At 38.6% G+C, this 26,384-nt stretch overlaps 1 protein-coding gene across 1 annotated transcript in view; it reads left to right on the top strand.

Moving 5' to 3' along the window:
* The window catches only part of LOC128649910 (alcohol dehydrogenase class-3), a 95,279-nt gene that overhangs the window by 14,152 nt on the left and 54,743 nt on the right, over window positions 1-26,384 (top strand). Inside the window, exons 3-6 of the mRNA XM_053703461.1 lie at window positions 5,021-5,162; window positions 5,432-5,519; window positions 8,941-9,160; window positions 20,682-20,942. Of these exons, the coding sequence (XP_053559436.1) occupies window positions 5,021-5,162; window positions 5,432-5,519; window positions 8,941-9,160; window positions 20,682-20,942 (711 nt within the window). The remainder of the gene's footprint in view (window positions 1-5,020; window positions 5,163-5,431; window positions 5,520-8,940; window positions 9,161-20,681; window positions 20,943-26,384) is intronic.

Genomic DNA, 26,384 nt, shown 5'->3' with positions numbered 1-26,384 from the left:
CATACATCTAATATTCTGCAGCAGGAATAACAAGTCTTCTGGAAGATGTGTATGTTTTTTGTTTAGTTATGAATATGACACCACTTTGCAATAAATTCATTATTTCCCCCCTTTTTCATTTAATTTAACTGAAAAAGATGAGTAATTAATAATTCCCAGAACTTGAACTGCACTCTGCTGACTTCACAAGGCTAACACTGCTACATCTGTCTCTAATTGGAATTAGCTCATAACAACTGAAAAACAATACATTTTATACTGACGTAGCCGGGGGCTAGCATTTTTCCTTCTATAAGGCAGGGAGAGTCCACAACTTCATTCCTTACGGTTGGGAAAAACAACACCTGGCTACCAGGAGGAGGCAAAGACACCACAGTCAAAGTCTTAAATATCCCTCCCACTTCCCCTATCCCCCAGTCATGCTTTGCCTTTCGTGAGTATAGGAGGTGTCAGAGAAGTGTCAGAAGATTTTTTGGATAGTCCTGTAATGGGTATGTTCCCTTCAAGAAAGGACTGGAGTTTTAAGTAATCATGTCAACCTCTCAGTGAGAGTATTGATGAAAGTTAGAATCTGGAGATGCAGGGAAAGTTTTTCTGCGAACCCATCCAGACTCTCCCTAACAGCTCCTGAGCAATCTGTGTTGACCAGTTTCACTGCTTGCTGTTATACACTCAAGTCCATGTCAGAAGCGCTGTTGCAAGACTGTCACACTCAAGAGGTTGTGCCTGTTCCACAGCACAACCTCTCGAGGGAGGCTACACTCCCTGAGGAGCCTAAGATCCCTAAATTTGACAGGTTTTATGAAGATAGGAAGATCCCTCTGACTTTTCCTGTGCCAGTTAAGATGGCGAACATTATTAGTAACGAATGGGAAAGAGTAGGAATTTCATTTTCCCCCCTCGTTTTAAAAAAATATTCCCGGCCCTGACTCTCAACTAGATTTGTGGGGCTCCATCCCGAAGGTGGATGGCGCTATCTCCATGCTGGCTAAGCACACTATCCCTCTGGAGTAAAAAAAAAAATGGAAACCTTTCTGAGGAAGATGTTTCAACATACAGGGTTTTTATTTCATCCGGTGGAAGCTGTATCAGCGGTTGCTGGAGCAGCTACCTACTGGTGCGACACTATCTGAGCTCATTGAGGTGGAGACTCCCCTCAAGGATATTCAGGAGAGAATTAAAGCACTAAGAATTGCTAACTCCTTCATCTGTGATGCAAATATGCAGATTATTCGCATAAATGCAAAGGCTGCTGGCTTTGCGGTTCTAGCCCGCCGGCTCTCTGGTTTAAGTCTTGGTCTGCGGATATGACTTCTAAATCCAGACTCCTTTCTCTTCCCTTCAAGGGGAAGATTTTATTCGGCCCAGGGCTAGACTCTGTTACCGGAGGGAAAGGTGGCTTCCTGCCGCAGGATAAGAATAGGCCTAAGGGACGGCAACTGTCTAATTTTCGTTCTTTTCAGGACAGCAGTCCTCATCCAAGTCCGAGCAGCCCAAGAGTACTTGGAAGCCGACTCACTCCTGGAATAAGTACAAACGGACTAAGAATCCCACCGAGAATAAATCGGCATGAAGGGGTGGCCCCCGATCCGGATCCTGGAGGTTGTATCTCAAGGATACAGAATAGGATTAAAGTCTCATCCGCCCAGGGGCAGATTCCTACTTTCCAGTCTTTTGACAAGACCAGAAAAGAGGGCTGCCTTCTTAGGTTGCATACGGGATCTCTTCTCTCTAGGGGTAATTGTCCCGGTACCTACAGCAGAAAGAGGTTTGGGGTTTTATTCAAACCTTTTCCTGATTCCAAAGGAGGGATCTTTTCATCTAATTCTGGACCTAAAGTGCCTAAAAAAGTTTCTGAATGTTCCCTCTTTAAAGATGGAGACAATACGGTCAATCCTCCCTCTGGTTCAGGAAGGACAGTTTATGACCACAATAGACCTGAAGGATGCATACTTTCATGTCCCGATTCACAGGGAACATTTTCAGATCCTGAGGTTTGCTTTTCTGGATCAGCACTTCCAGTTCATAGCTCTTCCATTTGGCCTAGCTACTGCTCCAATAATATTTACAAAGGTTCTGGGGGACAATATCTTGGTACAGGCACCATCTTTTAGTCTAGCGGAAGAACATTGAGTCCATTCTCAATCTTCTTTGATCACATGGATGGAAGATTAACTTGGAAAAGGGTTCTCTTACTCCAAGTACAAGGGTGAATTTCCTGGGAACTATAATAGACTCCATATCCATGAGAATTTTCAGATCGGAGACGTTGCAAGCTAAAATCTGCATGTCTTGCCCTCCAGGCCTCCTCAAGACTCTCAGTGGCTAAGGGTATGGAGGTAATCAGACTCATGGTGTCCTGCATGGACATCATTCGTTTTGCCAGATTCCATCTCAGACCCTTACAACTATGCATGCTGAGACAATGGAACAGTGACCATTCAGATCTGTCTCAACAGATAGTGCTGGACATCCTGTCGAGACTCGCTCTCCTGGTGGCTTTGTCCAGATCATCTGTCCCAGGGCACGTGCTTTTTGAGACCATCCTGGGAGATTGTGACTACGGGCGAAAGCCTTTTCAGCTGGGGAGCCGTTTGGGGTGCCAAGAAGGCACAAGGTCTGTGGACTCAGGAGTCGTCCTCCCTTCCAATCTATATTTTGGAACTCCGGGCAATCTTCAATGCCTTAAGGGCTTAGCCCATTATGGGTTTGTCCCTGTTTATCAGATTGCAATCAGACAATATAACCTTGGTTGCCTATATCAACCATCAAGGGGGTTCCTTGGCGATGACAGAAGTATCTCCGATACTAGAGTGGGCGAAGACTCAAATGTACGCTGTCAGCGATCCACATTCCAGGTGTGGACAACTGGGAAGCAGACTTCCTCAGCAGGCAATCCTTTCACCCAGGGGAATGGTCTCTTCACTCCGAGGTGTTTACAGAGATATGCAGCGAGTGGGCGACGCCTGAGAGATCTCATGGCATCCCGCCTCAATACCATGCTACCCAGGTACGGGTTGAAGTTGAGGGATCCTTAGGAGGTACTAATAGATGCCCTATCAGTACCATGGAGATTCAGACTCGTATCTCTTTCCTCCATTACGGCTTCTCACTCGTGTGGTAGCTTGCATCAAGCAGGAGCGAGCATCTGATTCTGATTGCTGCATCGTGGCCGTGAAGGACGTGGTTTGCGGATCTAGTGGGGATATCCTCATCTCCTCAGTGGAGGTTACCTTGTCACAGAGATCTGCTGATACAGGGTCCCTTCGTTCATCAAAACCTAGATTCTCTGAGGCTGACTGCGTGGAGATTGATTGCTTAGTCTTAGCCAAGAGAGGGTTTTCTGAGAGTGTTATTGACGCTCTGGTTTAAGCTCGTAAGCCAGTTACTCGTATCTACCATAAATTGTGGAGGACATACATGTACTGGTGTGAAGAGCGTGGCTTTTCCTGGCATAAGGTTAAGGTTGCCAGAATTGTATCTTTTCTCCAGGATGGACTGGAGAAGAGTATCTGCTAGTGTTACTGCACAAAAGATTGGCTTAACTTCCGGAAGTGCAGTCCTTTTGTTAAGACTCTGGCTAGGATCAGACCAGTGTTAAGATCTGGACCTCCGACTTGGAGCCTCAATCTTGTTCTTAGTGTTTTGCAGCATGCTCCGTTTGAGCCTATGCTGTTGACATTATTGTTGTCTTTGAAGGCTCTTTTTTTTTGTTGGCTATTGCCTCTGCGCGCAGAGTTTCTGAGGTTTTTGCTTTGCAATGTGATTTCCCCCCTTTATCTGTTTTTTCATTCCGATAAGGCAGTTTTACGCACTAAACTAGGGTTCCTCCCTAACGTGTTGTCGAATCGTAACCTTAATCAAGAAATTGTTGTTACTTCCTTGTGTCCTAATCCTTCTTCAGCGAAGGAACGTTTGCTTCACAATCTAGATGTGGTTCGTGCCTTGAAGTTCTAGCTTCAGACTACTAAGGAATTCAGACAATCTTCCTCTTTGTTTATCATCTATGCGGGAAAGCGTAAGGGGCAGAAGTCTACTATGACTTCCTTATCTTTCTGGTTGAGGAGTGTCATCTGCTTAGCTTATGAGACAGCAGGATGACAGCCTCCTGAGAGGATAACGGCTCATTCCACTAGAGCAGTGGCTTCCTCTTAGGCTTTTAAGAACGAAGCCTCAATGGATCAGAGTTTGATGTGTTTGCTTCTGCTGAAGCCGCTTTTGGGAGAAAAGTTTTGCAGGCTGTGGAGCCCTTTAGAATAGGGTCCGCCTTTTTTTTTTTTTTTTTTTTTTCTGTTCCCTCGCGTTATTCATTCAGTGTCCTCTAGAGCTTGGGTATAGTTTTCCCAACCGTAAGGAATTAAGCCATGGATTCTCCCTGCCTTATGGAAGGAAAACATAATTTATGATTACCAGATAAATTCTTTTCCTTCCTGGCAGGGAGAGTCCACGACTTCGTAACTTTATTTTTCTGATGGGCGGCTCCTTTTTTTTTAATATTATTTCTTCTGGCACCTTTTTATTCCCTGATGTTTCTCCTACTTTTCCTTGTTCCCTCAGCAGAATGACTTGGGAAAGAGGGAAGGATATTTAAGCTTTTGGCTGGGATGTCTTTGCCTCCTCCTGGTGGCCCGGTATTGTATTTCCCAACAGTAAGGAATGAAGTTGTGGACTCTCCCTGCCAGGAAAGAAAGGAATTTATCTGGTAAGCATAAATTATGGTTTTTTTTTTGTGGACTAAAGCCCAGATTGGCTCCTCCAAATAAGGCAAATGGTGGGTGGAGCTTGGCTATTGAAAAATGTATTGAGGTAAAAAGGATGTGAATTTGTTTTAAGAACGTGAAGACTTCGTATATGTGTTAATTTGTAGCATCACAACAGAAATGTCTTTTAATTTCAAGGTGGTAGTCCCTTTTAGGATAAACAGCTCATAGTACAGTGCCCCTTTTAAATCTAATTTAGCTTAATTATTTGATAGCTTTGAGTATTTTTAGTCGTAAGACCTACATCTCCCTATTTGCAGATTGCGTCCACAGCTGTGTGCCATACTGATGCCTACACTTTAAGTGGTGCTGATCCTGAAGGATGTTTCCCAGTGATATTGGGTCATGAAGGAGCTGGCATTGTGGAGAGCGTAGGAGAAGGCGTAACAAGAGTTAAAGCTGGTAAGTATTGCTACCCTCAATAGAATAATAGGATGTTATGTGACTTTAATATAGGTGTCTACAAATTGGTACAAATATTTTAAAAATAGGTGATGATGGTCGTGGTGGTGGTGGTTGTTGTTGGTTTATTACAATCCATTTTTTTTTTACAAAATTGACAAAACCAGTTTTGGGCTAATCACTGAAGCTAAATCTCTATTCTCAGCAAGTATGTATGCAGCATTTCCTGTTTATATCTTGGAAGAAAATTGACTGTCTGTATTTTGCAGGAGACAAAGTCATTCCGTTGTACATCCCACAATGTAGAGAATGCAAGTTCTGTTTGAATCCTAAAACCAATCTGTGCCAAAAGATAAGGTATGTTATGTCTTAGTTTGTGATTTTGTTAAAAGGTTGAGAGAATTATATGGGAAGTAGAAAACTGCTAGAATATTGAGATACAAAACGAAGATATTATTATATTTATTATTATAATTATTATTATTATATTTATTATATATATATATTTTTTTTGTAGAATAATACAAAATGTTAAGAGCCAGATGTAAACCTTTTTGGAGCTGCTTGTTCTTGGGGAGTGGGGGTCCCTCTTGGATTAACAGTCTACATTATGTCCACAAGTTGTTTTTAAAGGGACAGTAAAGTCAAAATTCAACTTTCATGATTCAGATAAAGCATGCGGTTTTAACCCTTTACATCAATTAAACATAGGTACTATGTCACAAAGTACTTTGCCCAGTGTACTCTGTTGACGTAGTACCTACCCCGCTGTCAAAACTGCTGCCAGGGGCAAACTAACTCTGCCTTCATGTGGAAAGAAAGATCTAATTGTTCTCCCTTTTACCATATGAAGGCAGATCATCGATACAGACAGTGTCACTGTCTGTATCGGCTTGCAGTGATGCCCTGAGAGGAGGAAGGTTCCCTATGGTACAGCAAAAGGATGTGGTAAGGGAGGGGAGGTCCTTAAAAGGGTAATAATAGGGGAAGGGGCCCTTATGAACGATTGCTTGGAGGGGGGTTCCCTAAACTATAGATAAACTTTTTTTTTTTTAATTAAAGGGACAGTAAATGTAAAAAGTTACATAATTCTGCACTTAGTGCACATTTATGTAACATTATCTTGAGGGATAAAATCTCTCAAATCTTTTGATTTCTAAAAGTTACTTACCTTTTTTCTTCTCCAGGCTCTTCTAATCAGGTCTTTTTTTTCAAAATGACTTTGCAGGCGTGCTGTCTACTCGCAGCGTGCCCGACCGCCCTTTTGAACTAAATGTAGCTCGCTTCCAGATTAGAGTGGAAATACATTTAAAAAAATAAAATTGCAATAAATTGAATACTGGCAGACAGCTGCCAGTGCCTAATATGACTGCTACTAATGAGGGGGGAGGGTTATAGAGCTGTTTGGGAGGGACCAGGGAGGTGGGAGGGTTGAGAAGGGATCCATACAGTGCAAAAAATAATAAAAATGTTCCTAAAACTGCATACTGGCACACAGTTTGCTAAGTACCTATGATGGTGGTGACCATTGAGGGGAAGGAAAAGAGGTTTTTGGGAGGGATAATTAATCCCTTAACTGCCAGGAATATTAGAAGTGTGATGCAATTAGCGCCCTTCAAATTACCAAAAAGCAATGGCAGAGCTATGCATGTCTGCTATTTCTGAATAAAGGGGATACCTGCGAAGCTTTTACAACCCAAAGTTTGTGAAAATTAACAATTTATTTAATATGATCGCATTTTGAAATGGTTGCATGAAATATACCAATATGGGCCTAGATCAATATATTGGGTTGTCTACAAAAAAAATAAATAGTTTTGATCGGTAAATAGAAAGAGAACAAAAATGCAAAAAAAATATTTGGTATTTTGGGCAAGTTTTTCTCTGAAATTCACAGTAGTAAAGGGGTTATAAACAACTTTCCAATTTACTTCTATTTTCAAATTTGCTTTGTTCTTTTGGTATCCTTTGTTAGAGGAAAGCTAGGTAGGCTGATAGGAGCTTAGTAGCGTGCACGTGTCTTCAGCAGTAGTGTTTGTATCTGGCTTGAGAATCGTGCATGATCCTTAGCTCACCTAGGATTACTCAACAAAGGATACTAAGAACTAAGCAAAATTTATAACTGAAGTAAATTGAAAACGTATTTAAAATTTCATGCGCTATACAACCAATTTATATGGATAGAAATCTGTCTAAAAATACTTATTTAAAATATATTCTAATAATTTGAAATATAAATCAAATAAAACATACCTAGTTTGCAAAGGAAATTAAGCTTCTAAATATATAAAAACATTTTTTATATCTTTCATAAAAGTAGGCAGAGCATTATTAAAATGTTTGACCGTGCAACATCCAATCACTACGTAAGTTGCGCCCTCTTATTTAGTATATTAATAAGCTGTTCTGTATGGAAATGCACTCGATTGAAATGCAATTGCTAATAAAAAATAGATTGGGAAATTGTTTCCTTTAAGTGTCAAATACAATTAAAGTGAATGTCAATTTTGATGCTAAAAGTGCTCGGTTTTTAAAAATTTGATTAAAAACAGGGGCACTTTAATTCATCAAAATTTACATTTCACTCCTGTTGAGAAAAAAACTTACCTAATTTTTAAACTTTACAGCAGCTCCAGCTTCCTGGGTCTAAAATGAGGAATCCGGCTTCCTCCAATAACGGTGTTGAATCAGACACTGATTCCCCTGGGGGGAAGCCGTGATTGGACGATGACCTATCCATCATTTCTGACTTCAGAAATGGCTTGCAACCGGAGGAAGCTGAAGCTGCTGTGAAGATTAAATGGTAAGTTTTTTTTTTTTTTTCTCAACACGAGTTAAATGTAAATTTTGATGAATTAAATTGCTCCTGTTTTTAATCGAATTTTTAAAAACCGGGCACTTTAGCATCAAAATTGACATTCACTTTAAAGATATTGTGCATATTGGATTACCATGTAATGAAACAAAACAAGGGTGGCACATGGCCCAGCACTGTCTAGATATAACTTTCAATTCAACAATAAGAGTAAAACTTACTTTAGAAGCGCATCTCTGGGTGCTGCATGCCCAAGCTGGGACTTCACAGCCGTCCAGCTGACCTGATAAATTTGTTTCTTAGTAGTGAGAGTCTACGAACCTGCCCAAAAGTTTTTCTGGTGACTGTAGTCCCAATTTGTAAATTATCTGTACCCTATATCTTTCTTATTTCTTTCTATCCTTGTCTATACGCATAACTGGGAGGGAAGAAGAAGTAGGAGGGATACTGCCTCCTTCTGGGTGCCAGGTGATGTAATTCCAAAGAAAAAGTTTGTGGACTCTCACTACCAAGAAAGAGAAATTAATTTATCAGGTAAGAATAAATTGTTTTCTTCTACAAGATATGACGAGTCCACAGATTTCATCCTTACTTGTGGGATTTATCCTCCTGCTAACAGGAAGTGGCACTTCCTGTTAGCAGGAGGATAATATCCCACTAGTAAGGATGAAATACGTGGACTCGTCGTATCGTAGAAGAAATCAATTTATCAGGTAAGCATAAATTTCCTTTTCTAAAACAAGATACGACTAGTCCACGGATTTCATCCTTACTTGTGGGATATTATCCTCCTGCTAACAGGATGTGCCACTTCCTGTTAGCAGGAGGATAATATCCCACAAGTAAGGATGAAATCCGTCGACTCGTCATATCGTAGAAGAAATTAATTTATCAGGTAAGCATAAATTTACTTTTTTTATTTCAATATACAATTTACCACCAAATAAATTACTTTCTTTACAGAGTTACTCAAGGTAAGGGACTGATGCCTGATGGCACAAGCAGATTTAGTTGCAATGGGAAGCAGATTTTCCACTTCATGGGCACAAGCACTTTCTCTGAATACACTGTTGTTGCTGACATATCTGTAGCCAAAATAGATGACTCTGCTCCTATGGACAAAGTCTGCTTGCTGGGCTGCGGAATCTCAACCGGTTATGGGGCTGTTATTAACACAGCCAAGGTAAGTTTTTATTTATTAACTTTAATTTTTTTTTTTTTAATATGTTAACTCTGGTCCTAGCAGAATAGTTCCTTCCTAGTTGTGAAGAATGGTTTATACCTATTTATAGGTCTCTTGTTATTACGTCTTATTAAAGAAAAGTGTCTGAAGCCCTAATGAATATTTCAATACAATAAACATCTACAGTCTCTATATTTAAAAATGTGTACCTTTTTCGGTGGTTTTACAAAATCATGTTCAGTAAAATATAATATACAGGATGTAGGAAAAAATGTATTCATGTCTCTGTTTTGATGAATGTTGTGTGCATTTTAGCCACGTTTAGCATTGCCTCAATTTTCATTAGGTGCTTTGCACAGATCGTCTATATTGTTCCTAATATTTCTAATAATATGAAATTATCAAGATAAGTATTTCATAGAAATACACTGAAAGCAGAAAAGAACAGAGCGCAACCGCAACTCAAGGTAAAAGTTTTTAATAAATTATATTGCGCTCTAGATACAATTGCACTTACAAGATTATCATAAAAATCGAGCCTTTGATAAAAAGATTTTCCTTTCGACAGCAACCCGACTTTTACACCACTTCAGGCTGTGTTCAGTCCTTGCGTCTGTATTATGTCCAAAGGCACAGGTGATTATAACCCTAGGTAACAAAACGTACTTGTAGCCACAACTTGAATATCCTAGTAAAAGTCTGTAATGATATCCCTCTGGTCTACGCGTTTCATCTGATTCATACAGACTTTCTCAAGACTCAGGACTTGTATATTTCACTTCGCGGGGATCCTTCTTTTAAAAGTCTCAGATGAATTTAATAGGATACTGAATGATCCAATCCTGTGGAAGACTCAGACACACCTCTCTCTCTGCTACGGAACAGTGGCGTGTCTGAAACTGATTTAAATATTGCAAGTCTCTATTTTCTAAAGCAAATGATCTCCCTGTAAATAACTGACATATTGAAAATACAAATACATATCTTAAAAAACGTAATCTCTTTTATTACAATGTTAAAACTAGACGATGATCTATAACAATTAAAAATTCATTCTAAAAATTACAATGACATTGTATTCTTAAAACTCACTTGCCATAACGTTAAATGTTGTAATCTATATATAACTCTGTTACAAATCTGAGCGGCAGATAATTCTACTAGATGATCTAAAACTCAATGAATAAATTGTTTAACAAACACTATACAAACTTTATTTTAAAATACTTTAAAACTATGAGTTGGGACATAAACCTAACACTTATTCACATCAATTTTCAACACTTATTTAAATCATGAAGGCTTGAAGGTCCAGATCAATATTTAAGCCTTTAGGGGCCAGGCATTCAAGTGTCTGAATCCATTTAGTTTCTTTTTTCCTCAAAATAGTAAGTCTTTGAGGGTTAGAACTGACAGGTACTGTTTCCAGGATACTAATTTTCAGGCTACTGGGATCTTGTTTATGGTAGATCCTGAAATGGTCCGATACACTATGTGTTTTGAGCCCTAGTTCTATATTACTAATATGCTCATAGCATCTTCGTTTTATTTTTCTTCTAGTCCTTCCTACATAGACACTCCCACATTTACATGTTAAACTATAGACTACATAGGTAGATTGACACGTACCTCTTGATTTGATGGAAATTGATTTTGTGTGACCTGTATTCATAATTGTGTCTCTGTTCTAAATCAAGGGGCACATACAACAATTCTTACGACCACATTTGAAGGTCCCTGGTTTTCCAGAGACCCATTGATCCAAAGTTCCATTGCCTCTTTGTTTATTAGATTCTACACTGGGTAATTTAGAGGGGGCAAGTATATTTTTGAGGTTCCTATTTTTCTTGAACACTGTTTGGTTTATCTTCTATGACTCCTTTAAGTAATGGGTCTGCTTTGAGTATCCCCCAATGCTTATTTAGGATTTTTTTTTTTAAAAAAAAACAGCTCCTTCATTAAAGGTGGTACTAAACCTGATTGTATTATCCTTTTTCTCTTCACTTTCATTTTCTTTCTTTTTTTGGACATAATAATTGTTCCCTATCACATATTGTGTTTTTATTTCTAGCTTCTATGACTAAATCTTTATTATACTCTTTCTCCAAGAACTTCTTCTCAAGGACATCAGCTTCCTTATTGAAATCCTCCATTCTGGTACAATTTCTACGGACTCTACAGAACTGCCCAAAGGGTATGTTCTGTATCCATGATTTTTTTTATGGCCACTTTTAGCATTTTTAAGAATCCATTACTATCTGTTTTGTGGTAATTCTTTAGATGTTCCTTCAATAAAGAAATTCAATTTTCTCTTTTGACATTTTGCTGGTAAAGGATAGATTATTTATTTATATATATTTATATATTTATATATATATATATATATATATATATATATATATATATATATATATATATATATATATATATATATATATATATATATATATATATATATATATAATTTTGTTTGACGACGTTACTGGAATATGGATTATTCCATATTTTCATATCTTCAAACTGAGCCATATATATATTGGCATAAGATGGTGCCATTGGGGTACCCATGGCTGTCCCTTGGATTTGCCTATAGAACGTCCCATGAAAGTTAAAATAATTGTTGCACAAAATAAATTCTATTCCTTTTGTTATAAAATCCAGATGTTTAATGGAGATACCATTGTCTGCACCCATCATTTTAAAAGCATCACTCCCTTTACTGTGGGGAATGTTGGTATACAACGACGATACATCACATGTTATCCACATATATTCCTCTTTCCATTGTATACCTTCCAAATGTGTGATAACATCCAATGTATCTTTGATGTATGACTTAATGTTTTTGACTATTGGTTGCATATAAAAATAAATATAAGTAGATAAATTGCTGGTAATGGACTCTAAACCTGAAATGATGGGTCGACCTGGGGGGTTCTTTGGATCTTTATGTAGCTTGGGAATATGGTAACAAATAGGGATTTTGGGGTGAGGATTATACACAAACCCAAATTCATCATTATTTAATAAAGCTTCATTTTTGGCCTCTATTAAGATGTTAAATAACTTTTTATTATATTCAGTAGTTGGATCTTTGACCAATTTTTCATATGTATTGGTGTCTCCCAATAATCGGTATGCCTCATTGAGGTAATCCACCTTGTCTTGGACTATGATTTCCCCCCCCCCCTTGTCCGCTTTTCTGATGACCACTTGATTATCATTCTTTAATTTATTGAGGGACAATCTCATGAATTTTTTAATTATCTCTATATTTGAATTTATTTTTGTAGGTCCCTGAGTCAAAATATCTATTTAATTCCTCAGTTACTAAGGCATTGAACACTGGAATATATTCCCCTTGTGTATATGTGGGGTTAAATGAGGAAGGACATTTAAATTTACTGTGTCTGATTTTCATTTTCATTATCATGTAAACTTAGATTCAGTAACTCGTCCATTTCTATACTTGTATTGTCCCTAATGCTACCTGCTACATTGGTTAATTCATTCATTGTTCTTAATGTTTCTATATCTTTCTGATCCCATATATTATCTGTATTATCCTTCATAGCCACTACCTTATATGATTTGCTGATTTTTGCGTAATATCTCTTTAAGTTTAATTTACGCACAAATTTTTGTATGTCTATATAGGTGTCGAATTTATTTGGGAGTTTTTTGGGGGCAAATTTGAGCCCTTTGTTGAGCAACAATAGATCTGAATTGGTTAATTCAGTACTGGATAAATTGAAAATATTTTCTTTAGGAGTTGTTCTTTTTCCCTCTGTTTCTTTGGCTCTTTTGCCACTTCGCTTCCCTCGTTTAGTTCCCATTCTCTTCCCTCTCTTGGTCTTTTTCTGTTCTCCCTGTTCATCAATAATGGTTCCCCCAACTCTCTCTGTGTGACCATGGGGGATATGGACCTGGTCCTTGCTCTAAAAAATGTGGTTCCCTCCATTCTAACTCCTGTTGTGCTGGAATATTCATATCCCTATTATGATTCTAATGATGACTGGGATTTTTGTATGGCCCTTGATATTGATGACTATTGGGGGAATCCCTATAATGAGCTTCATTGGGTTGGATATGATTCCTCCTAGTGTCATATGGAGATTGATTTTTATTATTCTTATGGCTCATATTTTTATTTGGATTGTGTGTGTTCTTTTGGTCTAGCACCTTTGGCCATATTGTTACTTTCTGTGTCAATGTTCTGAATAGTACATCGGTTATTATGTTTATCTTGTGTTTCATTTTCCCTTATAATTCTTTGGTCAGTTATTTGTTTAGTATTTATCTGCATATTTGAATTTGATTTGTATTGAAACCTTTGATGTGAATAAGTGTGATTGTGATTAGAATTGGGGATACGCCCTGCACTGTTTTGTTTATATTGATTAACATTTCCTCTAAATTTGTTGTAACTATAGATTCTATTATTTTTGTAATCATCTAAATCTCGTTTTAATTTCTTGGTTTTTGATTCCAAGAGTTCCTGTTCTGTTTTTTGCACTCTTATTTTGATATCTTTTTTTTAATTTTCTTCCATTTCTCTATATTGTCAAATGGAGCCACTTTCTTCATTGTTTCCTATATTTCTGTTTTGAGTTTTTGTAATTTATTTTCTCTATATTATGAGGATTTTGATTAATATTACTGAACAATTATGCAACGCGGTGTCCCATTCAGTGGTGAGTTCAACTTCGTCTAGTTGGAAAGCTGGAAATGTTTTAATTCTTAATCCCCTAAGGACCACATTATGCATAACGTAATTGTCTAGCAATATTAAATCGTGCCAATCTTTGGCATCAGCAATAAGTAATTTTTCTAATGCTATAAATAAATCATGATGATCCCCTTTTTTACTTCATTTGGTATTACAGACTCTAATAAATTTATAGCCCTATTACGTTTAAAAAAGGAGTTAGATTCATCGATAGGTGAACTAGTACCTGCCTCAGCTGTAATGTCTGTCATGCTGCTGTGAAATATCTTTGTTTGAATTGATTCCACACTCGTTGCCTAACACTGCGCTAACAGAAAAAAACCGCTAGGACTCTGAATCAATAACAATATTTGTGAGTCCTCAGCACCTCTGATGTATTTAAATAAATAAGTAATCTCTATGAAGTATATTATATTATACAAATCAGATCGAGCTATCGGCTGGGTACAGTATTAGTGAAAATATATTTATAATAAAGAAATAAACACATTTGCCAACAATAATAACATTGGTATATATAAAAAAAACAAAATGTTATCCTTAGAAATATATGCCACTAAAGTTGAATAATATTATTACTCTTCTCACCTCGATGTCTCTAGGAGTATGGTTAAAACATCTATCGGTGACCCGTTCAGTATTTGCTTGTATCCGGTTTCCTCCTATCTCCGTGTTAGAGTGCGGTGCTGCTTGACTGGTCACAGGACGCTGAAGAGCGCCCAGCCGTATAGACACTGAAAGCAGAAAAGAACAGACCGCAACTCAAGGTAAAAGTTTTTAATAAATTATATTGCGCTCTAGATACAATTGCACTTACAAGATTATCATAAAAATCGAGCCTTTGATACAAAGATTTTCCTTTCGACAGCAACCCGACTATTACACCACTTCAGGCTGTGTTCAGTCCTTGCGTCTGTATGATGTCCAAAGGCACAGGTGATTATAACCCTAGGTAACAAAACTTACTTGTAGCCACAACTTGAATATCCTAGTAAAAGTCTGTAATGATATCCCTCTGATTTGGAACAGAGACACAATTATGAATACAGGTCACACAAAATCAATTTCCATCAAATCAAGAGGTACGTGTCAATCTACCTATGTAGTCTATAGTTTAACATGTAAATGTGGGAGTGTCTATGTAGGAAGGACTAAAAGAAAAATAAAACGAAGATGCTATGAGCATATTAGTAATATAGAACTAGGGCTCAAAACACATAGTGTATCAGACCATTTCAGGATCTACCATAAACAAGATCCCAGTAGCCTGAAAATTAGTATCCTGGAAACAGTACCTGTCAGTTCTAACCCTCATCAAAGACTTACTATTTTGAGGAAAAAAGAAACTAAATGGATTCAGACACTTGAATGCCTGGCCCCTAAAGGCTTAAATATTGATCTGGACCTTCAAGCCTTCATGATTTAAATAAGTGTTGAAAATTGATGTGAATAAGTGTTAGGTTTATGTCCCAACTCATAGTTTTAAAGTATTTTAAAATAAAGTTTGTATAGTGTTTGTTAAACAATTTATTCATTGAGTTTTAGATCATCTAGTAGAATTATCTGCTGCTCAGATATGTAACAGAGTTATATATAGATTACAACATTTAACGTTATGGCAAGTGAGTTTTAAGAATACAATGTCATTGTAATTTTTAGAATGAATTTTTAATTGTTATTTATCATAGTCTAGTTTTAACATTGTAATAAAAGAGATTACGTTTTTTAATATATGTATTTGTATTTTCAATATGTCAGTTATTTACAGGGAGATCATTTGCTTTAGAAAATAGAGACTTGCAATATTTAAATCAGTTTCAGACACGCCAATGTTCCGTAGCATAGAGAGAGAGGTGTGTCTGAGTCTGCCACAGGATTGGATCATTCAGTATCCTATTAAATTCATCTGAGACTTTTAAAAGAAGGATCCCCGCGAAGTGAAATATACAAGTCCTGAGTCTTGAGAAAGTCTGTATGAATCGGATGAAACGCGTAGACCAGAGGGATATCATTACAGACTTTTACTAGGATATTCAAGTTGTGGCTACAAGTACGTTTTGTTACCTAGGGTTATAATCACCTGTGCCTTTGGACATAATACAGACGCAAGGACTGAACACAGCCTGAAGTGGTGTAAAAGTCGGGTTGCTGTCGAAAGGAAAATCTTTGTATCAAAGGCTCGATTTTTATGATAATCTTGTAAGTGCAATTGTATCTAGAGCGCAATATAATTTATTAAAAACTTTTACCTTGAGTTGCGGTTGCGCTCTGTTCTTTTCTGCTTTCAGTGTCTATACGGCTGGGCGCTCTTCAGCATCCTGTGACCAGTCAAGCAGCACCGCACTCTAACACGAAGATAGGAGGAAACCGGATACAAGCAAATACTGAACGGGTCACTGATAGATGTTTTAACCATACTCCTAGAGACATCGAGATGAGAAGAGTAATAATATTATTCAACTTCAGTGGCATATATTTCAAAGGATAACATTTTGGTTTTTTGATATATACCAATGTTTTTATTATTGTTGGCAAATGTGTTTATTTCTTTATTATAAATATATTTTCACTAATACTGTATCCAGACGATAGCTCGATCTGATTTGTATAATATACTTCATAGAGATTATTTATTTAAATACATCAGAGGTGCTGAGGACTCACAAATACTATTATTGATTCAGAGTCCTAGTGGTTTTTTCTGTTAGCGCAGTGTTAGGCAACGAGTATAGAAATACACTGCTTTTAAAAAAAACGTGAACTAAAAAAATCTTAAATTTAAAGGAACAGTCTAGTCAAAATGAAATTTTTATGATTCAGATAGGGCATGCAATTTTAAACCACTTTCCAATTTACTTTTATCATCAAATTTGCTTTGTTCTCTTAGTATCCTTTGTAGAAAGCTAAACCTAGGTAGGCTCAATGCTAATTCTTAGCCCTTGAAGGCATCCTCTTATCTGATAGCATTTTTCACAGCTAGACAGTGCAGTTTGTGTGTAATATAGCCAACATAGCACTCACTCCTGTGGAGTTACCTAGGAGTCGGCACTGTCAAAATAACTGAAATAAGGGGGTAGTCTGCAGAGGTAAAAAGTATATTAATATAAATGTGTTGGTTAAACAAAAATTGAAAATGGATAATAAAGGGATTATCTAACTTTTTTTTTTTTTTTTTTTTTTTATTGAGCATCATAGAATATACACAGAATCGTTTTCATATAATTACAGAAATCATATGCAAGTACAAAGTTTCAATGAAAACAAACTAATATGGTGAATCTTATATAACAAAATAAGGTCACAGATGTCCACCCATTAATCCCATGAGTGTAGATTGTTGCTCATCATTTTTCATTTTTTTCTTTTCTTAATTTCTTGAAAAAATATCCATTAACATTTTTTGTCAAAACATATAAAAATAACAATCGTCAACAATATATACCCTGTTCTTATATACATAAACCATTAAGGATCACGATATGTCATTCTCTGACATAAAGTGATGCATACAAAATGTAAATTTACATTTTACTACAGGGCTCAATACTCCTTCATTACTATATATAGTACTTATGTTAGGATTAGAAAACAGGCGTCCAGGGCGGGCCCCGGTAAATTCTAATCTCTCTCTCCCCCCCAAACTGTCACATTCAGTGAGCATCCCCTATCCAGTATTAGATCCCACCTCCTGGGTAATCTCAGCTGTGTTGTTTTCAGGATGTTCTGCTGACCACATTATCAGCAATGTCTCGTGTATATCCAATCATCCTGTTAAGAAGTAATGATATCTCTCTAGTTGTAATGTGGTTTACTTTTGCTTTCCGGTCTGAGAGAGTAGGTGTATAAGTGGATTTCCAGTTAAGGGGGATTAGAGTCTTGGCACATGACAATAATAACATGAGTAATGATTTTTGGGCCTGTGTTTGGAGTTTGAACGGAAAGTGGAATAGTAAGGCATCAGGGGTTCTAGGAACCGGTATTTCAGTTATTGCACATATTTCTCCCCAGACCACTTCCCAAAACTGTAGTAGTGGGCAATCCCACCACACATGCCAGGGTACCCTCCATTCCACAACCTCTCCAACACCTCCTGTAGATGGGTTAATCTTTTTCAGTCTGCTTGGGGTGAGATACCACCTGCTCAGAAATTTGTAATGTGATTCTTGTGCGTGTGCTGAGACCAAAACTTTTTTTTCCCCAATAAGAACATTTGGTTCCACTCTTCAGTTGTGAAAGTGTATCCCAGTTCTTTATGCCACTGTGTGGCATATTGTGGGAGGGAGTTTCCCGGCGAGGTCAGGATAATTTTATATATGATCGAGATCATGTGTTTAGGTGTATGAGGGGTCACGCACAGCTGTTCAAACTTTGTCAGGTCTCTAATAAAGAGGTTCTTGGCTTTATGGGTGCTGATATAGTGCTGCATTTGATTGTATGCAAACCAAGATTTGGCTAAAGTCGGATGATCTATTAATTCCTGTGGGTTTTTAAGTCTCCCTTGTGTTATTAGGCTGTTAATACAGCTCAGTGGGAATGTGGGTGATTCGGTTATCCCTGCCGCATGTAAATGTAGATTATGATTATCGTATATTGGCGTAAGGGGTGCGAATTTAGTGGAATTGTGTGAGCTTGTGGAGATTACCCTGTCCCATTCATTGAGTAGTTCCTCTAATAATTGTAGTTTTGATACGTCCTTAGGTCTGTGTTTATCTGTCCAGAACAAAGCGGCTAAATTGGTCTTCTGTATAGTGTGTATGCCTATCCGCTTCCAGGCTTTGTCAACATGAGTCCAACACCACTCCACTACTCTATGAAGTAACCCTGCTCTTCTGTAAGATTGTATATGGGGAATACCTAGGCCTCCCTGTTCCCGTGGTAAATATAGAGTCTGTCTATTAATCCTTGGCTTAATCCCTTTCAAAATGTATTCCTCAAGTAATGACTGTAATGAGGGAATGAATGAGTGTGGGAGGGCAATTGGCACAGTCTGTAGTAAATATAATATCCTAGGGAAGACGTTCATTTTAACGACCCCGACCCTACCTAGCCAAGATATAGTTTCTTTCTTCCATTCAGAAAGATCCCTGAGATTCTGATATGTGAATTCCTAGGTATTTTAATGGGATTATCTAACTTTTTAAACCATAAACATTCTGGAATAGACTGTCCCTTTTTAATAATAAAGGGACAAAGATGAAATAAAATGGAAATATTCTTTGTCTGCATCTTTTATAAAACCAACAAAAAAGTGGATTTTATTTTTCCTTTAAAGTCCAGTAACTAATAATTGTGTACAGAATAAAGTTCAGCTTTCCAGAAACTGTAGAATAGAGAAAATATTTTAAACCAAATAAACTGCATACTTTAATTATGGATAAGGACATGAAAATGAAAACAGTTACCTAGTTTTATGAAATATCATCAAAGCTTTATGTAAGTTTTTCTTCTTTCAGTCTAAAATATCTTACCCAGAGTTGTCTAATGCAGCGTTTCTCAAGTACACCCAACAGGCCAGGTTTTCATTATAGCTGAACCAGTGCACAGGTGAAGTAATCGGCTGATCAGTAACCATGGTTACTAACCTGCTCTCACCCATCAGCTGATTATTTCACCTGTGCACTGGTTCAGCTACAATGAAAACCTGGCATGTTGGGGGTACTTGAGAGCTGCGGTTGAGGAAAAAATGGTCTAATCAAAGACACACAATTAAATGTGGCCCTTCTAGGTTTATCTAGGCTACTACTTTTTCCACTTCTGACTACTCATCCCCCGCTCGCCTTTTGAAAAACAAAACAGTATGCCAGATGTTTGTGGTAATAATTGTGCTTGGTTTTTAAAGCCCCAAGTAATACGTTGACAAGTGCATTGCACAAATTTAATAAAATTTAGTTCAATAAAGAAAAGCAAAATGTATTTGTTCATTATCGCAGTCCGTTTAAGACTGTATTCTGGCCTATGTTAGGAAATATAAAGTACTTGTATTTAATTATTATCCTTTTTTAGTTTAAAAATGTCTGTTTACAAAAGTCATGCCCACACCACAAAAAATTAGACTGAGCTAACCTAACACTCGTATCTAAATTATTCACTTCCATCCAATATAAACATTAATTCCCAGTGGCTTTGCTTTACATATAACCCTTCAATCAGAAATCTCCAATATTTTTTTTACTCTCACTCCACCAGTTACTGCCAAGATTGTCTCTCTACCAATTTGAACCCTTTGTCATGTTCTAGAATATGGTGGCACAATAATTTATAAATGCTGTTAATGTATGCATAGACTTTTGAATAAGCAAATAATTTTAGTAAATATCTTGACCATTTTATTTATTATTTATAATAATTGCAATATTTTAATGTTTTTGTGTTTGTTGTAACCTCTGCTCTCTTCATGGGTCCAACATATATATTTTTAAATGTTATATGATATGCTGCAAAATAGTTTTTTGTTGTTTTTTAATTCAATTAGCTGGTGCTGATTTTTATACTTTTTGTCCAAGTTGAAATGCTACTTCTATAGGATTTTTTTTTTAGTTACCAAGATATGTATTCCTTAAAATGTTAATTTATACAATCGTGAAATAGGCTTCAATAAAACAAATCCTAATTCTTTTGTTCAGTTGTAACTTGTACAAGACATCTGAATTGTTCCTTGTTTGACTGTGAAACGTTGGTGAAATTTTGCATGTGTTAACTGCTAGTGCTTTTATCATGTATTTGAAAAGGAACCTTGTGATATCTTTCATACAGTTACATCTTCTAGTGTGTTTTTTCTTCTGTCTACTTCAGGTTGAACCAGGTTCTACATGTGCAGTCTTTGGTTTAGGTGGAGTCGGTCTTGCAGTCATCATGGGCTGTAAAGTTGCAGGAGCCACTCGTATTATTGGAATTGATCTCAACAAAGAAAAGTTTGGAAAGGCATCGGGGTTTGGAGCCACTGACTGCATTAATCCCAGTGATTACAACAAGCCAATTCAAGAGGTTTTGATTGAAATGACTGATGGAGGTGTCGATTATTCTTTTGAGTGTATCGGTAACGTCGGTGTTATGGTAATTACATAATATGTTATGAACCGTTATTCTGTGAAGTAATCACTGTGTTTGTGGCATATAAAATGCACTGGGATATAGGAGGCATTCAATTTTCTTTTAAAAGATACAATGAGTCCACGGATTTCATCCTTACTTGTGGGATATCGCCTCCTGGTCAGCAGGAGGAGGCAAAGGCAGAGCTGTATATATAGCTCCTCCCTTCCCTCCCACCCCAGTTATTCTCTTTGCCTGTGTTAGTGATATGAAGAGGTAAAGTGAGGTGTTAGTTTAGTTTCTTCAATCAAGAGTTTATTATTTTTAAAATGGTACCAGTGAGTGCTATTTTACTATAGGGTTTCGCCGTATTCCTTGTTAGCCTCTAGAGTAGAGCTACAGGTGGCTTTAAAGCAATGGGAACTGGTGGGACTTAGCTCTCACTGTACCTCCCATACTAGTGCTTCCCTTCTGGTGATGATGGTCTTAGCAGATATTAATTAAGGCCTTTCGGAGGGAGAAGACCTCTTGATCCTGTGAGACGTGTCATGCTGTCGCTCAGCATTGAGGTAAGTGCAGTCTTTATTTTTCTGGGCCACTTGCTATCTCAGAAATGGCTGTACTTTAATCTGTTGGGAAACATAGGCTCTCTGGGAAGGGCTTTCCTGGTTAACAGAGTGTGGGGTTGGCATGTGTCATGTCAACAGACACTATAGTTTATTATTTCTCTTGTTAAGTGTATCCAGTCCACGGATCATCCATTACTTATGGGATATTCTCCTTCCCAACAGGAAGTTGCAAGAGGATCACCCACAGCAGAACTGCTATATAGCTCCTCCCCTAAATGTCATATCCAGTCATTCTCTTGCAAGCCTCAACCAAGATGGAGGTCGTAAGAGGAGTGTGGTGTTTTATACTTAGTTTATTCTTCAATCAAAAGTTTGTTATTTTTAAATGGTACCGGAGTGTACTGTTTATCTCAGGCAGTATTTAGAAGAAGAATCTGCCTGCGTTTTCTATGATCTTAGCAGAAGTAACTAAGATCCATGGCTGTTCTCACATATTCTGAGGAGTGAGGTAACTTCAGAGAGGGAATGGTGTGCAGGTTTTCCTGCAATAAGGTATGTGCAGTTAATATTTTTCTAGGGATGGAATTTGCTAGAAAATGCTGCCGATACCGAACTAATGTAAGTAAAGCCTTAAATGCAGTGATAGCGACTGGTATCAGGCTTATTAATAGAGAGACATACTCTGATAAAAATGTAATATAAAACGTTTGCTGGCATGTTTAATCGTTTTTATATGTATTTGGTGATAAAACTTATTGTGGCCTAGTTTTTTTCCCACATGGCTGGCTTGAATTTTGCCTAGTAACAGTTTCCTTAGGCTTTCCACTGTTGTAATATGAGTGTGAGGGGCCTTTTTTAGTGCTTTTCTGTGCAGATAAAAATACTGACAGAGACATTCAGCTTCTTCCTGCATGATCCAGGACATCTCTGGAGGGCTCAAAAGGCTTCAAAGTCGTTTTTGAGGGAGGTAAAAAGCCACAGTAGAGCTGTGGCAGTTGTTGTGACTGTTTTAAAAAAAAAAACAAACAAAAAAAAAACGTTTTTGTCTTTTATTATTCAGTTTTGGGTATTAAGGGGTTAATCATCCATTTGCAAGTGGGTGCAATGCTCTGCTAACTTGTTACATACACTGTAAAAATTTCGTTAGTGTAACTGCCTTTTTTCACTGTTATTTCAAATTTTGACAAAATTTGTGTTTCTTAAAGGTGCAGTAACGTTTTTTATATTGCTTGTAAACTTGTTTAAAGTGTTTTCCAAGCTTGCTAGTCTCCTTGCTAGTCTGTTTAAACATGTCTGACACAGAGGAAACTACTTGTTCATTATGTTTGAAAGCCATGGTGGAGCCCCATAGGAGAATGTGTACTAAATGTATTGATTTCACCTTAAACAGTAAAGATCAGTCTTTAACTATAAAAGAAATATCACCAGAAGATTCTGACGATGGGGAAGTTATGCCGACTAACTCTCCCCACGTGTCAGCCCCTTCGCCTCCCGCTCAGGGGATGCACGCTAATATGGCGCCAATTACATCAGGGACGCCCATAGCGATTACCTTGCAGGACATGGCTGCAATCATGAATAATACCCTGTCAGAGGTATTATCCAGGTTGCCTGAATTAAGAGGCAAGCGCAGTTGCTCTGGGGTTAGGAGAAATAAAGAGCGCGCAGATGCTGTAAGGGCCATGTCTGATACTGCGTCACAATATGCCGATCATGAGGACGGAGAGCTTCAGTCTGTGGGTGACATCTCTGATTCGGGGAAACCTGATTCAGAGATTTCTAATTTTAAATTTAAGCTTGAGAACCTCCGTGTGTTGCTTGGGGAGGTATTAGCTGCTCTGAATGACTGTAACACAGTTGCAGTACCAGAGAAATTGTGTAGGCTGGATAAATACTATGCGGTACCGGTGTGTACTGATGTTTTTCCTATACCTAAAACGCTTACAGAAATTATTAGCAAGGAGTGGGATAGACCGGGTGTGCCTTTCCCCACCTCCTATATTTAGAAAAATGTTTCCAATAGACGCCACTACACGGGACTTATGGCAGACGGTCCCTAAGGTGGAGGGAGCAGTTTCTACTTTAGCAAAGCGTACTACTATCCCGGTTGAGGACAGTTGTGCTTTTTCAGATCCAATGGATAAAAAATTGGAGGGTTACCTTAAGAAAATGTTTATTCAACAAAGTTTTATTTTACAGGGCATTCTGGTTTGAGGCCCTGGAAGAGGCCATCCATACAGCTCCATTGACTGAAATTATTGACAAGCTTAGAACACTTAAGCTAGCTAACTCATTTGTTTCTGATGCCATTGTTCATTTGACTAAACTAACGGTTAAGAGTTCCGGATTCGCCATCCAAGCGCGTAGGGCGCTATGGCTCAAATCCTGGTCAGCTGACGTGACTTCGAAGTCTAAATTACTCAACATTCCTTTCAAGGGGCAGACCTTATTCGGGGCTGGTTTGAAGGAAATTATTGCTGACATTACTGGAGGTAAGGGTCACACCCTTCCTCAGGACAGGGCCAAAGCAAAGGCCAAACAGTCTAATTTTCGTGCCTTTCGAAATTTCAAGGCAGATGCAGCATCAACTTCCTCCGCTTCAAAACAAGAGGGAACTTTTGATCAATCTAAGCAGGCCTGGAAACCTAACCAGTCCTGGAATAAAGGCAAGCAGGCCAGAAAGCCTGCTGCTGCCTCTAAGACAGCATGAAGGAATGGCCCCCTATCCGGCGACGGATCTAGTAGGGGGCAGACTTTCTCTCTTCGCCCAGGCGTGGGCAAGAGATGTTCAGGATCCCTGGGCGTTGGAGATCATATCTCAGGGATATCTTCTGGACTTCAAAGCTTCCCCTCCACAAGGGAGATTTCATCTTTCAAGGTTATCTGCAAATCAGATAAAGAAAGAGGCATTCCTACGCTGTGTGCAAGACCTCCTAGTTATGGGAGTGATCCATCCAGTTCCGCGGACGGAACAAGGACAGGGTTTTTATTCGAATCTGTTTGTGGTTCCCAAAAAAGAGGGAACCTTCAGACCAATTTTGGATCTAAAGATCTTAAACAAATTCCTCAGAGTTCCATCTTTCAAAATGGAAACTATTCGGACCATCCTACCCATGATCCAAGAAGGTCAGTACATGACCACAGTGGACTTAAAGGATGCCTACCTTCACATACCGATTCACAAAGATCATCATCGGTTTCTAAGGTTTGCCTTTCTAGACAGGCATTACCAATTTGTAGCTCTTCCCTTCGGGTTGGCTACAGTCCCGAGAATCTTTACAAAGGTTCTGGGCTCACTTCTGGCGGTTCTAAGACCGCGAGGCATAGAGGTGGCTCCGTATCTAGACGACATCCTGATACAGGCGTCAAGCTTTCAAGTTGCCAAGTCTCATACAGAGATAGTTCTGGCATTTCTGAGGTCGCACGGGTGGAAAGTGAACGAGGAAAAAAGTTCTCTATCCCCACTCACAAGAGTCTCCTTCTTAGGGACTCTTATAGATTCTGTAGAAATGAAAATTTACCTGACGGAGTCCAGGTTATCAAAACTTCTAAATGCTTGCCGTGTTCTTCACTCCATTCCGCACCCTTCGGTAGCTCAGTGTATGGAGGTAATCGGCTTAATGGTAGCGGCAATGGACATAGTGCCATTTGCGCGCCTTCATCTCAGACCGCTGCAATTATGCATGCTGAGTCAGTGGAATGGGGATTACACAGATTTGTCCCCTCTGCTAAATCTGGATCAAGAGACCAGAGATTCTCTTCTCTGGTGGTTGTCTCGGGTACACCTGTCCAAGGGTATGACCTTTCGCAGGCCAGATTGGACAATTGTAACAACAGATGCCAGCCTTCTAGGTTGGGGTGCAGTCTGGAATTCCCTGAAGGCACAGGGATCGTGGAAACTCCTTCCAATAAATATTCTGGAGTTAAGAGCGATATTCAATGCTCTTCTGGCTTGGCCTCAGTTAGCAACACTGAGGTTCATCAGATTTCAGTCGGTCAACATCACGACTGTGGCTTACATCAACCATCAAGGGGGAACCAGGAGTTCCCTAGCGATGTTAGAAGTCTCAAAAATAATTCGCTGGGCAGAGTACCACTCTTGCCACCTGTCAGCAATCCATATCCCAGGCGTGGAGAACTGGGAGGCGGATTTTCTAAGTCGTCAGACTTTCCATCCGGGGGAGTGGGAACTCCATCCGGAGGTGTTTGCTCAGTTGATTCATCGTTGGGGCAAACCAGAGTTGGATCTCATGGCGTCTCACCAGAACGCCAAGCTCCCTTGTTACGGATCCAGGTCCAGGGACCCAGAAGCGACGCTGATAGATGCTCTAGCAGCGCCTTGGTTCTTCAACCTGGCTTATGTGTTTCCACCGTTTCCTCTGCTCCCTCGACTGATTGCCAAAATCAAACAGGAGAGAGCATCGGTGATTCTGATAGCACCTGCGTGGCCACGCAGGACTTGGTATGCAGATCTAGTGGACATGTCATCTTTTCCACCATGGACTCTGCCTCTAAGACAGGACCTTCTGATACAAGGTCCTTTCAATCATCCAAATCTAATCTCTCTGCGACTGACTGCATGGAGATTGAACGCTTGATTCTATCAAAGCGTGGCTTCTCAGAGTCAGTCATTGATACTTTAATACAGGCACGAAAGCCTTTTACCAGGAAAATCTACCACAAGATATGGAGTAAATATCTTTATTGGTGTGAATCCAAGAATTACTCATGGAGTAAAGTTAGGATTCCTAGAATATTGTCTTTTCTCCAAGAGGGCTTGGACAAAGGATTATCAGCTAGTTCCTTAAAGGGACAGATTTCTGCTCTGTCTATTCTTTTGCACAAGCGTCTGGCAGAGGTTCCAGACGTCCAGGCATTTTGCCAGGCATTGGTTAGA

This window comes from Bombina bombina, chromosome 2 (assembly GCF_027579735.1).
Source record: "Bombina bombina isolate aBomBom1 chromosome 2, aBomBom1.pri, whole genome shotgun sequence".
In the NCBI taxonomy this organism is placed as follows: Eukaryota; Metazoa; Chordata; class Amphibia; order Anura; family Bombinatoridae; genus Bombina; species Bombina bombina.
The sequence above is the reverse complement of the archived record's forward strand: the minus strand, read 5'-3'. Positions and strand labels throughout refer to the sequence as shown.